The sequence below is a fragment of the Myxine glutinosa genome, chromosome 1, assembly GCF_964187855.1.
Source record: "Myxine glutinosa chromosome 1, kmMyxGlut1.1, whole genome shotgun sequence".
NCBI lineage: Eukaryota > Metazoa > Chordata > Myxini > Myxiniformes > Myxinidae > Myxine > Myxine glutinosa.
The window spans coordinates 218,378,173-218,391,539 of record NC_136261.1 but is presented as its reverse complement, the minus strand read 5'-3'; the positions used below and the strand labels follow the sequence as shown (position 1 = coordinate 218,391,539).

Below are 13,367 nucleotides of genomic sequence, written 5' to 3'. Positions count from 1 at the left end.
TGCATTACTCCCCTGGCGGGAGTAATAAACTGTTCCAACCTGTCATATTTGATGGGCTTTATACTAGTATGAAAACAAAACAAGTGAAATATTTTAGAAGTAAAATTTTATTAGCATGAACAAAATGAGTCTCAGGTGATCATTAGTACTCGATGCAGGCAGCTTGATGGTTTTGCAGTGTTTTGACAGCTCTATTGTGGTCTTGCTTCTGCGCTCTCACCTCTGTTAAACCGTGCCCCTCCCACCATGTTGTACCATAAGCCCTTTTGTTGTTACCTTTCGTTGTTGTGTTGTTTTGTTGTTATCTTGCCTGTGGAACCCATTGCCTCAAGTGCTTCCCTCCAGTATCTAAAGACTGTTGCTCACCAATACATCATAGTCTATCCCATTTCCCCCTGTGATCTTGACTACCCTCACTGAGACTACAAACCTCTCCCCGCATGTTCTAGAATGCCCATATGTTTTTATCCTGTTGTCTTTGCTCCGTTTTTTTCTGACCTTTATGTTCATTGTTCTGTTCTCCTACGAGCATCAATCCCTGTATAAAGAACTTCATTTGAAAGTTTGCACTTTGTTCAGGCAGATATATTTGATCTCAGACGTGTTCTTTGTTATATGTATGAACCCAAAACAGAGAACCTGTGATAAGAGACAATTTGTATTTTACAACTCATTTGCTCTTCAAATTATATCTGGATTGCTTATGAGTTATGACAGTGGCTCTCAACACGCGGCTCGCATGCGGCCCAATCAGCACAACTATTGTGGCTCAAGTAACATTGTAGCGGTTACCGGAAGCATGACACAATTACCTTGCACCGGCCGATGACGCAACCGGCGAGCGGTCACTTGTCCGGACTCGCGCGGGCGTGTCCAGACTTGCCTTTCCCGGGCGAACACTTGGCTTACCTATTTGCATACCACGCCCCGCCTGAGAGGCGTGGCTTTTGTGTGTGGAACTTTACTTATAAATTGCCGTCCGTTCGATGGGCTGATTCAGTGCTTTTGAGTTATTTCGAGTGAGCTGGAAATAAATAGCTCAGTGAAACTTCATTCCTGGCGTCGTGCATTTTGTCCGGTTTTATCGTGCGAGCATAGCTCCACAATTGGTGACCCCTTTTCAAGAACATGGCGATGGAGTCATCTGTAGCTTTGAAGCTCCCGGGCTTTTGGGAATCGCACGCGGCCGTCTGGTTCGCCCAAGCGGATTCTCAATTAGCCCTGCGGAACATTACGGAGGACACAACGCGCTACCACCATGTGGTCTCCGCGCTCAATGCCTCCACCGCGGCCCGGGTCCTGAGCTTCCTACAGAACCCGCCGAACGCCGACAAATACGGCGCGCTCAAAGGCCTACTCCTCGGTGCGTTTGGACTCACGGAGACCGAACGCGCGCGACAACTACTCCACCTCCCGGAGCTGGGTGAGGCCCGTCCATCCGAGCACATGGACCACATGCTGGCTCTACTCGGCGACCACGGCCCAGATTTCCTCTTCCGCGAGCTGTTCCTCCGGCAGCTATCTGGGCAGGTATGGTTAGCTTTGGCTAACTCGCCTATCACGGACCCTCGCGCCCTGGCCAAGGAGGCCGATAAATTTTTCTCGGCCAGGCGACATGTCGGAGCGGCTGCCTGGAACCCTGGGCCGACCGAGGCAATGCCCGCGCCACGACCGACGCCACCACCGGCCGAGTCAGCGCCACTGGCGGCAGCGGCCGCGCGACGCCCCATCGACCGAACCCGACGCGACCGCCGGAGCCTCCACCAGAGCGGACCATGTGCTATTACCACGCCAGGTTCAGGCAGAAGGCCAGAACGTGCCGCCCACCGTGCACTTTCGGCAGGTCGGGAAACGACCAGGCTGGCGCTCGCTGCCTGCCATGAGCGTCGGCCATTCAGGCAGCCTTCTGTTTATCACGGACACAGCGTCCGGGCGGCGTTTTTTGTGCGACACCGGCGCTCAGCTGAGCGTGATACCCGCCTCGGTACAGGACAAACAGGCTGCGCTTTGCGGCCCCGCCTTGGTCGCCGCAAACGGCTCCTCCATCCGCACCTTCTGTTTGCGCAGCGTCGCATTCTGCTTCGGGGGCCAGTGCTTCAGGTGGGACTTCATCACGGCGAATGTGCCCATGGCCTTTCTGGGTGCAGATTTTCTTTGCGCGCATGGGCTTTTGGTCGATGTCAAACGGCGTCGGCTCATCAACGCGGAGACCTTCAGCTCGCTCGCTTGCTCATTGAGCGGCTCCGCTCCGACCAAGCTAGCCTGCGCGCTCCCGGCCGTGGACGATTTCACCCGCCTACTCGCCGAGTTTCCCGCCCTCACGCAGCCGACGTTTTCGGCCGTCGCTGTCAAGCACGGCGTCGAACACCACATCCCGACCACAGGTCCACCGGTCTACGCCAGGGCTCGCCACCTCGACCCGGCCAAACCCGCCGTGGCGAAGGCGGAATTTGATGCGCTGGAGCGATTGGGCATTGTGCGGCGCTCGAATAGCGCGTGGGCCTCGTCCCTGCACATCGTGCCCAAACCGGGTGGCGGATGGCGACCATGCGGCGATTACCGCCGCCTCAACGACGCCACCACCCCCGACCGGTACCCGATACCACACGTACAGGACTTTTCCACCCGTTTGGCGGGGCGGGTGATCTTTTCCAAGGTCGACCTCATTCGGGGCTACCACCAGGTACCCGTCTGGCCGACCGACGTGCCGAAGACGGCGGTAATTACACCTTTTGGCCTCTTCAAATTCCTTCGCATGCCGTTCGGCCTTAAGAACCCGGCCCAGGCCTTCCAGCGGCTGATGCACAGCGTGCTGCGCGACCTCACCTTCCTTTTCGTCTACTTGGACGACATTCTCGTCGCCAGCACTTCCCGGGCGGAGCACCCCATCCACCTGCGCACGCTTTTTGAGCGCCTCGGCCAGCACGGCCTCATCATCAACCCGGCGAAATGCCAGTTTGGCGTAACGGCCGTCGACTTCCTGGGGCACCGCATCACGAAGCATGGGGCTGTCCCGCTGCCTACCCCAAGGTGGAGGCACAAGTTTCCCACGCCCCTGCTCCATCAAGGTCCTACAAGAATTTTTTTGGGGATGGTAAATTTCTACCACCGGTTCGTGCCTCGCGCCGCCCAACTCATGCACCCCCTGTACGAAGCCCTCTGGGGCAAGCCGGCAAAGCACGACGTCGCCTGGACCACGGAGATGGACGCGGCATTCACGGGCGCTAAGCTGGCCCTCGCCAACGTGACCATGCGGGCGCACCCGGCGCTCGACACACCCATCGCCCTCACCACGGACGCTTCTGACTACGCGGTGGGCGCCGTGCATGAACAGTGGGTGAACGGGGCTTGGCAACCGCTGGCCTTCTTCAGCCGGCAGCTTCGCCCTAACGAGCGCAAGTATAGCGCTTTTGACCGTGAGCTCCTCGGCCTTTACCTGGCCGTTCGCCACTTCCGCCATCTTTTAGAGGGCCGCCCGTTCACGGCGTTTGTGGACCACAAACCCCTGGTCTTCGCCATGGCCAAGGTTACGGAGCCGTGGTCGGCCCGCCAGCAGCGCCACCTCTCCGCCGTGTCCGAATTTACGACGGACATCTGGCACGTCGCGGGCAAGGACAACGCTGTGGCCGATTGCCTCTCCCGGTCCGGCGTGAACGCCGTCCACCTGGGTGTGGACTTCGCCCGCATGGCGGCCAACCAGACCACCGACCCCACGGTGCAAGCCCTCCGGACAGCGGACACAGGCCTGCGGTTGGCCGACGTCCCCCTTCGAGGACACAGGCACGGTTCTCCTGTGCGACGTTTCCCTGGGCCAACCTCGCCCCATCGTGCCCACCAGATGGCAGCGGCACATTTTTGACGCCCTCCACGGCCTTTCCCACCCGGGCCGGAAAGCATCACAGAAGCTCGTGGCAGCAAAGTTCGTCTGGCACGGGCTCCGTAAGGACGTCCGCGACTGGGCCAATGCTTGTGTCGCCTGCCAGCGCGCGAAGGTCCACCGGCACACCCAGGCCCCGTTTTCACCATTCGACATGCCCGCGCGGCGCTTCGACCACATCAATGTGGACCTGGTGGGACCCCTTCCCCCCTCGCGGGGCTTCACCCACCTCCTCACGATGGTGGACAGGACCACCAGGTGGCCGGAGGCCGTCCCGCTGGCATCAACGACATCCGCCGACGTGGCACAGGCCTTCATTGGCACCTGGATTGCCCGTTTCGGCACGCCCTCGGACATCTCCTCCGACAGAGACCCGCAATTCGCCTCCGATCTTTGGGGCGTGGTCGCCCAGGCCTTTGGGGTCAAGATACACCGCACCATGGCCTACCACCCCCAAGCCAACGGCTTGTGCGAGCGGTTCCACTGCTCGATGAAGGCTGCTCAGGGCCAGCCTCCAGGACGACGGTTGGGCCGACAGGCTCCCGTGGGTCCTATTGGGCCTCCGAACGGCTCCTAAAGAGGACCTCCAGGCTTCCACCGCCGAGCTGGTCTACGGCCAGCCACTGCGCGTGCCGGGCGAATTCATCCCTGATGCCACCGGCCCCTGGTCCACGGCTCGCCAACGCTCGGTCCTCCAGGAGGCCGCCAGGAGATTTGCCCCCGTGCCCACGTCCCACCACGGCTGACCCCAACCCCACGTCCCCCCAGCACTTCGCATTGCGGAGTACGTTTTTATCCGGCACGACGCACACCGGGGACCGCTCCGGCCGCCGTACGATGGACCTTTCCAGGTCCTGAAGAGGGATGACAAGTCGTTCATCATCGACATCGGCGGCAAGCCGGACCGCATCTCCGTGGACCGCCTCAAGCTGGCCCATTTGGACCTCGACCAACCTCCACGGTTGGCCCTTCCTCCATGACGGGGCCATCCCCCGTCAACCAAGCCCCCCGCCCGACCATCCACCGCCACGCCACCTACCACCCCCACACGAATCGCCAGGGGTCGTTTCGGCCGGGTCATCAAGACCCCCCTCAAACTGACTCTCCCGGTGCATGTTAATTCTGGGGGGGGGGCGCATGTAGCGGTTACCGGAAGCATGACACAATTACCTTGCACCAGCCGATGACGCAACCGGCGAGCGGTCACTTGTCCGGACTCGCCCGGGCGTGTCCAGACTTGCCTTTCCCGGGCGAACACTTGGCTTACCTATTTGCATACCACGCCCCGCCTGAGAGGCGTGGCTTTTGTGTGTGGAACTTTACTTATAAATTGCCGCCCGTTCGATGGGCTGATTCAGTGCTTTTGAGTTCTTTCGAGTGAGCTGGAAATAAATAGCTCAGTGAAACTTCATTCCTGGCGTCGTGCATTTTGTCCGGTTTTATCGTGCGAGCATAGCTCCACAATATCCTGTTTTTAAATAAATCTGCTTCAAACAAAGGGAAGATATCTCACTAATGTAAGTGTTATACTAGATTAATTTTAACTGTTAGTATACAGGACCTGGAGTTGTTTTTGTTATTACCTACACCACCGAAAGTGGACGGAGGTTATGTTTTCATCCTTGTCTGTCTGTCTGTTTGTATGTCTGTCTGTCTGTGAACAGGATATCTCAAAAAGTTGTAGACGGATTCCGACAAAATCTGGTGGAGAGGTTGGGTGTGTGACAAGGACGAAATGATGAGATTTTGGTGAAGATCTTGATCCGATAATTTTTAAGTGATTCTTCACCATTGAGTGATGATGACCACTCCTTTTTGCATCTTCAGATGCATAGGGCTACCGAGGCAGTTTCCTAGGCTATTGGGCACAATCCTGGATGGGTCACCACTCCAACAACAAAACAACAACATGCATTTAAAAAAAGGCCATTTTCCCTGCTAGAGCGGGGGTTAGCCTTGCGGTCCCCATGACAATCTTCTCCATTTTGCCCTATTTTCTGCATCTCTCCTTGTTAACCCCCTTGCCCGCATTTCTTCTTCCACCATCTTTAGCCAAGTCTTTCTCGGTCTTCCCCGTCTTCTACTTCCTTCTACATTCATTTCCATCACTCTTCTATTCACCTGCGTCGGTCACCACTCCGACGCAGGATACTCAAAGTCATTGAGTGATAGGGCTAAAACTGATGTACATGATATCTCAAAAAGTTGTCGACGAGGTATGACAACTACGTGGATGACTTGGTTCGGTGATGAGATCAAGCTGATTAGATTTTGGTTCAGGTCCGAATCCAGATCCGGCCTATCAATGGGAGACAAAACGTAAACAAGTACAGATACATTCAAAGTACACCACCCCCATGCCAAATAATTAAATATCCTACAGCGAGGCATTGCCGGGGCGCCTCCGGCGCCCGGCAATACCGCAAACCGGCGCCCGGCAATACCTCCCAATGCAGCTCATAGAGGCTGCATTGGGAGGGAGAGGTGTACACTAATTGATTGATTAATTGTATAATTAAAATCAAAAAAAGATTATCACAAAATATTTTCTTAATCAATTGGCTAATAGCATAACTAAACCACTAGTGCTTCCTCCGAAGATTTATCTTTTAGAAATTTAATTAAATAAGTCATTAATAAAAAATTAAATAATTAATTGATTAATCAATAAATAATTAATCAATTAATCAATAAATAATTAATCGATTAAATGATTAATCAATAAATCAAAAATATCCTTGATAGCCACATCACTTGGTCACTGTCATGTCCAAATATTAGCTTCCCAGCTCAAAAGGTGCCTGAGATATTGGCCAAATGAGAAAGAAAATAAATAAATGAAAATAAAGAAATAATAATCATTAAAAAATTAAATTATTAATCAATTCGGTCACAGAACACATAAACCACCACCATTTCATCAGAATTTGTAACTGAATTTTTATTTTTTTTTAGTAATTAATCGAATAATTAAATAATTAATCGATTAATTGATTAATTGATGAATCAATAAATCAAAAATATCCTTGATAGCCACATCACTTGGTCACTCACGTCCAAATATTAGCTTCTGAGCTCAAAGGATGGCTGAGATATCGCCCGAACAAACAAACAAACAAACAAACAAACAAACAACCAGAGTGAAAATTGAGTACTCCCTTTCAGCGTGCGTCATTGCCGAGCCCCCTTCGGTGCCCGGCAATGACGTTTCGCAATGCCTGGAGATGGCATAGGAAAGGAGCGGTGTACAACTGTTCAGCCTGGCGTGGGTATGCCGTCTACCGAATGCCGTTCTAGTTTAAAATATGCTTGGCATACATTTCACGGTGTAGAAATGAAAGGTATTACAGAGTATTGATTTGTATGCATTACAGTCAAATAACAGATACAAAGCATTTTTAAATGGATACACAGGAAGTTAGTTGTGTGTGTGCGGCCTACATTACACATCGAGAGTTGCAAGTTTGGCCCACTATGGTAAATAGGTTGAGAATCGCCGGTCTGAGTTATAAATAAAATCAGATTGCTGATGACGTTGGTGACAGCACTGGTAAGTAACGAATTTTGTTACCGTTTTATTGTCTACCAATCCTTAATTATTGATAACATTACATTTTTTTGATATTGTCATTCCCTTGCATGGTATGGTGCTGTCTGGATTTTTATCGCAGCTCCTTTGATGATATAAGATCTAATGAGTCTCCCAGGATCATATAAATAACTCTGCAGGCTTGCTTGGAATTCAGACTGGACATCTTTTTACCGACAAGGGAAAACATGCTTTGGATTTGCGGCTCTGTTTCCCTTTAAATGTAACAACATAATTAGCAATGTGAAATATTACCTTGACATATTCGTGTTTACGCCTTCCTAATATATTCCACCAGTTTAGATTATACAAACTCTCCCAAATGATTCACTGCTTGCTTATTCGTGTGCACAGCTGCATGACTTCCCCACAAATCTCTAAGGTGGAATGGGGGAGCGTGAATGTGGATGGGGCTCGAGGAGGTACTTTCAAGGACTGCAAAGTGTGGCCGGGTGGAAGCAGAGCCTGGGACTGGCGTGAAACGGGAACCAAGGTAAGCCTGGCTCGTCAATAAAAAGCCATAACTCCACATGATTCCCAGCCCTTGGATATGAATCTTCTTCTTTATTATTGACTGTGATTTCAGCATGAGCCCGGGGTCCAGCCAGCTGACGTTCAGGAGGTGCTGGATCATGGTGCAACCACGATCATTGTCGGTCGAGGAATGAATGAGAGATTGCAGGTTGTTATCAGCATTCGACATTCCCACCTTCTCATCCCACAATTCATCATTTTACATGTTCAGATGTCTGTGAAAATTAAGTTTTGAGCCCAAAACTGGAGGGACTATAGGGACTGGAGGGACTATATCACTTATGCTTTTCCAGACTTTTTTTTCCCCCATACCCTTTAAAATATTCAACGAAAACTTGGTGCGTGACTTTATTATGATAATTTGCAGAACAAGTTTGAGTTTCAGGGCGTTTCGCCAATTTTTCAGGGAGTTATGCCCGTTTTGAACTTAGAAAACGTCAACAGTCGGGGACATGTATTGCAAATCAATTCTCCTTCTTGTTATTCTTATTTTGCACACAAAAAGTGATAATACTACTGATTTGTGTATATTATAAAAGCATTGCATCGTTGTTTCATCATGAACACATGAATATCTTTCTGAATATTTTCGCAAGAAACAGGATCATTGTGCAGTCCAATATGATTAGTTTATGGGAATGAGGGTTCAGTCTTGAAACTACATGGTTGTCATGCTTTCGGCACAACACTTACTTTAAAGATTCACTCAAACACCGAAGAAGGATCACGTTGTTAGCAAGCACTTCCTCATTTATTTATTTATTTATCCACTGTGAAGGATAAAACGTGTAAGAGCTAACATTGATCACAAAAAGACAAACTGGCACATAAAACATATGATAAATGGAGCGAGAGACGAGATGGAAAGCAGGACATCGGGAGATCTGTGGGAGGGAGAGGGCTTGGGGGGGAGGGGGGAGAGGTAATATCACATGGACACTGCTAGGACTTCCAGAAAAGAAGTTGGTATTTCAAAAAAGTGGATCTGGGGTGAATTAATGGAGGTAGAAAAGATCAAGGTTTTGGATGGGGGATAAGAGATGGTGGTGGACAGCTGTTTTAAAGACCTGGAGTGAGGGAGTTTGTTCCAGAGGCGGGAGAAAAGATGAATGAAAGAGTGAAGGTGAGCAGAGAGTCTAGATTTTGGCAGTTTAACCATAAGAGGGTTTCTGGCGGATCTTGTGCGACCTGTAGGAATATTTGGGGGACAGAGCACAGAGAGAGCTGGAGGAGCAAGGCCGGAGAGGAGTCGGTAGAAGACAGAAAGACCACCAACCTGCCTGCGGTGAGTGAGTGAAAGGCCCTCGGAGTTGGCTTCATCAGAGATTCCAATGAATCTGAAAGCTTTGGTTTCAACAGCGTGAAGCCGGGCTAGGTGTGAGGCAGGAGCACCAGCCCAGAGGGGAGAACAGTGAGTTCTGGATATTCTTCTATTTTGGCGACTCAATGGATATTCTTCAAAGAAGGCCCCATGAGTATAACTTTAATAATTATAGTTCAGTACATATAACTTCATTGTAACATTAGCTTACTAGAATGGCACTAGATAGAGATCATACCTCCACCAGGCTGAACAGTTTATGTTTTGTATCCACTGATAGGCCAGATCTGGATTTGGACCTGAACCAAAATCTAATCGGCTTGTTCTTGTCACCTAACAAACCCATCCACCTAGTTTAGTCATAAGTCATCCATAACTTTTTGAAATATAATGTTATATATCGTTTTGTCCCTATCACTCGATGGTGAAGAATCACTTGAAAATTTAAAAACTTCACATGTCCAGATCCGTATTCATATCTTCAGCAAAATCAAAGCAATTCTTCATTGTCACACACAACCGATCCACCAAGTTTTGTCCGAATCCGTCCACAACTTTTTGAGATATCGTGCTATATATCGTTTTTGGCCCTATCTCTCAACAGTGAAGAATCACTTTTAAAATTGTCAGATCCAGATCTTCACCAAAATGTAATCATTTCGGTCTTGTCACATATGCTACCTCTCCACGAAATTTGGTCTGAATCCATCCACAACTTTTTGAGACATCAAAAACAGACAAACAAACAGGCAGGGGTGAAAACATAACCTCCGTCTACCTTAGGTGGCTGAAGTAAGAAAAGAATTCCTAAAATTTGTTTTGTTTCGTGAATTTGCTGCACCATAAGAAAGGTACATGCCAAATTATGAACCATCACCTGAACTTGAATACATAGTAAATATAGCATGCATGTGTATTTATTTTATTTGTTTATTTATTTATGCTTACACACTTGTGCAAAATGCACCACATTTGGCCATATGCAATAAAAATAAATAAAATAAATTACAGAATTTTTTTCATGTGTTCAACTTTTGTTTCTAGTATTATTAAAGTAGTCGTATTCTTTTGTGTGTATGACACTTTCAAAAGGTTCCGAAGGAAATTGAGACCTATGTCACGAGCCATGGAGCCAACCTCAAGGTGTTTCAGACTGAAGCTGCTGTTCTTGAGTACAACCGCCTGGCCTTAGCTGGAGGATGTGTGGGTGGCCTATTCCACACTACCTGTTAAGTCGATGGGATTTGACCCATTGTTGATGGATTTGAAGAACTAAAAATTGGTAAAATCTCGTGCTTATCTTTTCCGTTAACAGAGAATGGTACCAGCCTTCACATGAAAAGTGTATTTTGTTGTATCATCCGATTGAATGTCGCTTTTCAAGCTGCTTAGGCATTTAGGACTTCTCTACCCCATTCTCTTGATATAGGACCGAAATATTGATACCATTTAGCATTGCTTCAACTTATGTGAAAGTTTTCTTGTCGATAGCCATTTGTGATATGAATATTGTGTGCACATTAGCCTGGTGTTGGCTTAGCGGTTAGGGTGCCGGCTTGGGATCCCAGGATCCTGGGTTCGAATCCCGATCGATCGCTGAATTAACGCCAGGGGGGTTGACTCAGCCTGTCATCCTTCCGAGGTCGGCAAATTGAGTACCAGCTTGCTGGGATGAATGATCACGGTGAGTACCCCGATTTAGAATAGGTACACCGTATCCCTGCGCATCGTAAGAGCGTGACCAAGGGTTGGCGCCAGGAAGGGCATCCGGCCATAAAAAGATTGCCTCAAATAGGGAACCATGATTGTCATGGGGCCCGCAAGGCTAACCCCCGCTCTAGCGGGGAAAATGGCCTTAAAACGATCATTCATTCATTCATTCATTCACTCACAAACTCCTTCCATAATGCAGTGAAATAATGGAGCTTTTCAGACTGCATCATGTTTGTCCTGCCTTTCATTTTAATCACACCTTTGTACAATCATTTATGGCATTAAAATTACAGCATTTACTTCATTGTTACACTTATGCGATTGACAGGATAGTTCAAAGGTAATGCCTTTGCCTGAGAGTTGTCTAGTCTGGGTTTGATTGCTGATACTATTATAAACTCTTAACTTGAGCAGCTTCTCTTGGTTGCTTTACGGAGACTTCTTTAACTAGAGGGTCAGAGGTCATGTTAGGTAAAATCCTGTTACCACGATAACTTGTGAACCAGTGATGGGATTTTGGCCAAAGTTGGTATAAATAAGTATGTATTATGATGCAAAGATGAACTGATTAGATTTCAACATCAAGAGGTCAAAGGTCAGAGTCTGTAATAGGATTTTGTTACCCGAATAACTTAAGAACGGCTGAAAGGGAACTAAGTCAAACTTGGTCCAAGTATGTATAATGATGTAAAGATAAACTGATTAGATGATGGGGTCAAGAGGTCAAAGGTCCCATTTGGTAAAACTTCTGTTACTGCTCTAACTTGTGGGATCAGTGTGATGGGACTTTGACCAAACTTGGTACAAGTATATGTTATGATGAAAAGATGAACTGATTACATTTCTGCATCGAAGATCAAGGGTCAAAAGTCATTTCAGGTAAAAATGTGATACTTGAGAACAACTGAAGTGATTTAAGTCAAACCTGGTACTGTTACGGGGTCCTCCCCCTACCTCTGGTCTCGGTAGACCTCCGAACCCCGAGAGGGTCCCCGGCAGAAAGATGTGTTATCCTTGGTTGAAATCCAGCAAATAATGAAACCCTCAATGGAACCAGCAAATGAAACAGTCAAATCAATAATGCAACCACACCAGGTTATAAACAAACAATAATATATTATAAATCACACACAAAGAGCCATACAACAATGGGGGCAATCACCCCCTACTTTCAAATCTTACGATGATATCCTTATCAAGCCCCTTAATCCCAAACTCACGGCACCTCCCCAATGTCTCTGTACCCCTCCAAGGCGAAGTCCCAATGTCTCTGTGCGCTCCCGCGATCGGGGAGTCAAGGCCCGATGGTCAATTGAGGCGTAGGCGAGCGAGACGACCCCAAGGTCACGTTGTTCAGCACCCAGCAACACAGCGGTGGAAAGGAACCTCACCAAGACGCGCTCCGACGTACACGTTGCGGTTCAATCCGTGAGCCTCCGTATAATTCTCACGTGCCCTTTCTGGCACAGCCGTCCCCGGCAAACCACCGGGGAATAATGCCCAGCCGACACGACCAAAACCGGTTCACTGCCGATTGCTCGTGTGGCGAAAATGGCGGACGGCTTTCCTTCGAACCCGGGCTTTGAGGCCAGGATCCTCCGGAACCTCAATGAGGATACCCGACGACACAGGCTCCACGCACTCCGGCGATAACTCTTATCGCCCGAACTTCCCTTCAAGGACGCAAAGTTCACTCACACTGTACGTCGAACGCTCGATCCGGAGCTTCAACAACAACGTCTGTTTCACGATCTCCTACTGCCTCTTTCTTCCTCGCTCCCTCTCTTCCGGTCACGATCCGGATTTCCGGCCACATTTTACCAGGAGCGCTTTTAAATCTTTTAACTATAATAACCCTTTCCCTTCAACCACAATCACCAGAATACTTCAAACCAACAACAATAATCATAACAACAATCATTAGGGCCGAATCCGTACCAGTACAAGTACAGCATGTATAATGTAATAATGTGGGCGGAAGCATATCGGTTGATGTCGAAGAGTGCCGTTCTAGTCTCAGTTGATTTTTGCAGATTTTCCTTTTGCAGATTTGCAGATGAAGCCTTGATCACAGTGATGAACAATGAATAAACGATCAGAAGTTCATACCATTCCAAATATGATATTTACCTCTTCACCGAAGGTGGATATGTTTTCACCACTGTGTCTGTTTGTTTGTGAACAAGATGTCTCAAAAGGTTGTGGACGGATTCGGACGAAATTTTGGTGGAGACGTTGGGTATTCCGTATGTGATACGGACGAAATGATTAGATTTTGGTGAACCGGATCTGGATCTGAGAATTAATTTATTTTAAAGTGATTCTTCATTGAG

The 13,367-nt window shown here is 48.7% G+C and overlaps 1 protein-coding gene across 8 annotated transcripts in view; it reads left to right on the top strand.

Moving 5' to 3' along the window:
• Positions 1–13,140, top strand: part of LOC137434214 (mth938 domain-containing protein) — a 233,412-nt gene extending 220,272 nt beyond the window's left edge. For 6 of the 8 annotated variants that reach the window (XM_078783855.1, XM_068127024.2, XM_068127033.2 and 3 more), the window contains exons 2-4: positions 7,821–7,959; positions 8,053–8,148; positions 10,414–11,444. In XM_078783855.1, coding sequence (XP_078639981.1) covers positions 7,825–7,959; positions 8,053–8,148; positions 10,414–10,554 — 372 coding nt within the window. In that variant the 5' untranslated portion in view covers positions 7,821–7,824 and the 3' untranslated portion in view covers positions 10,555–11,444. Of the gene's footprint in view, positions 1–7,820; positions 7,960–8,052; positions 8,149–10,413; positions 11,445–12,287 lie in introns of those variants that run through there. The other 2 variants (XM_068127015.2, XM_068127043.2) reach the window with 2 other exon arrangements.
• Positions 13,141–13,367: the final 227 nt, after the last annotated feature.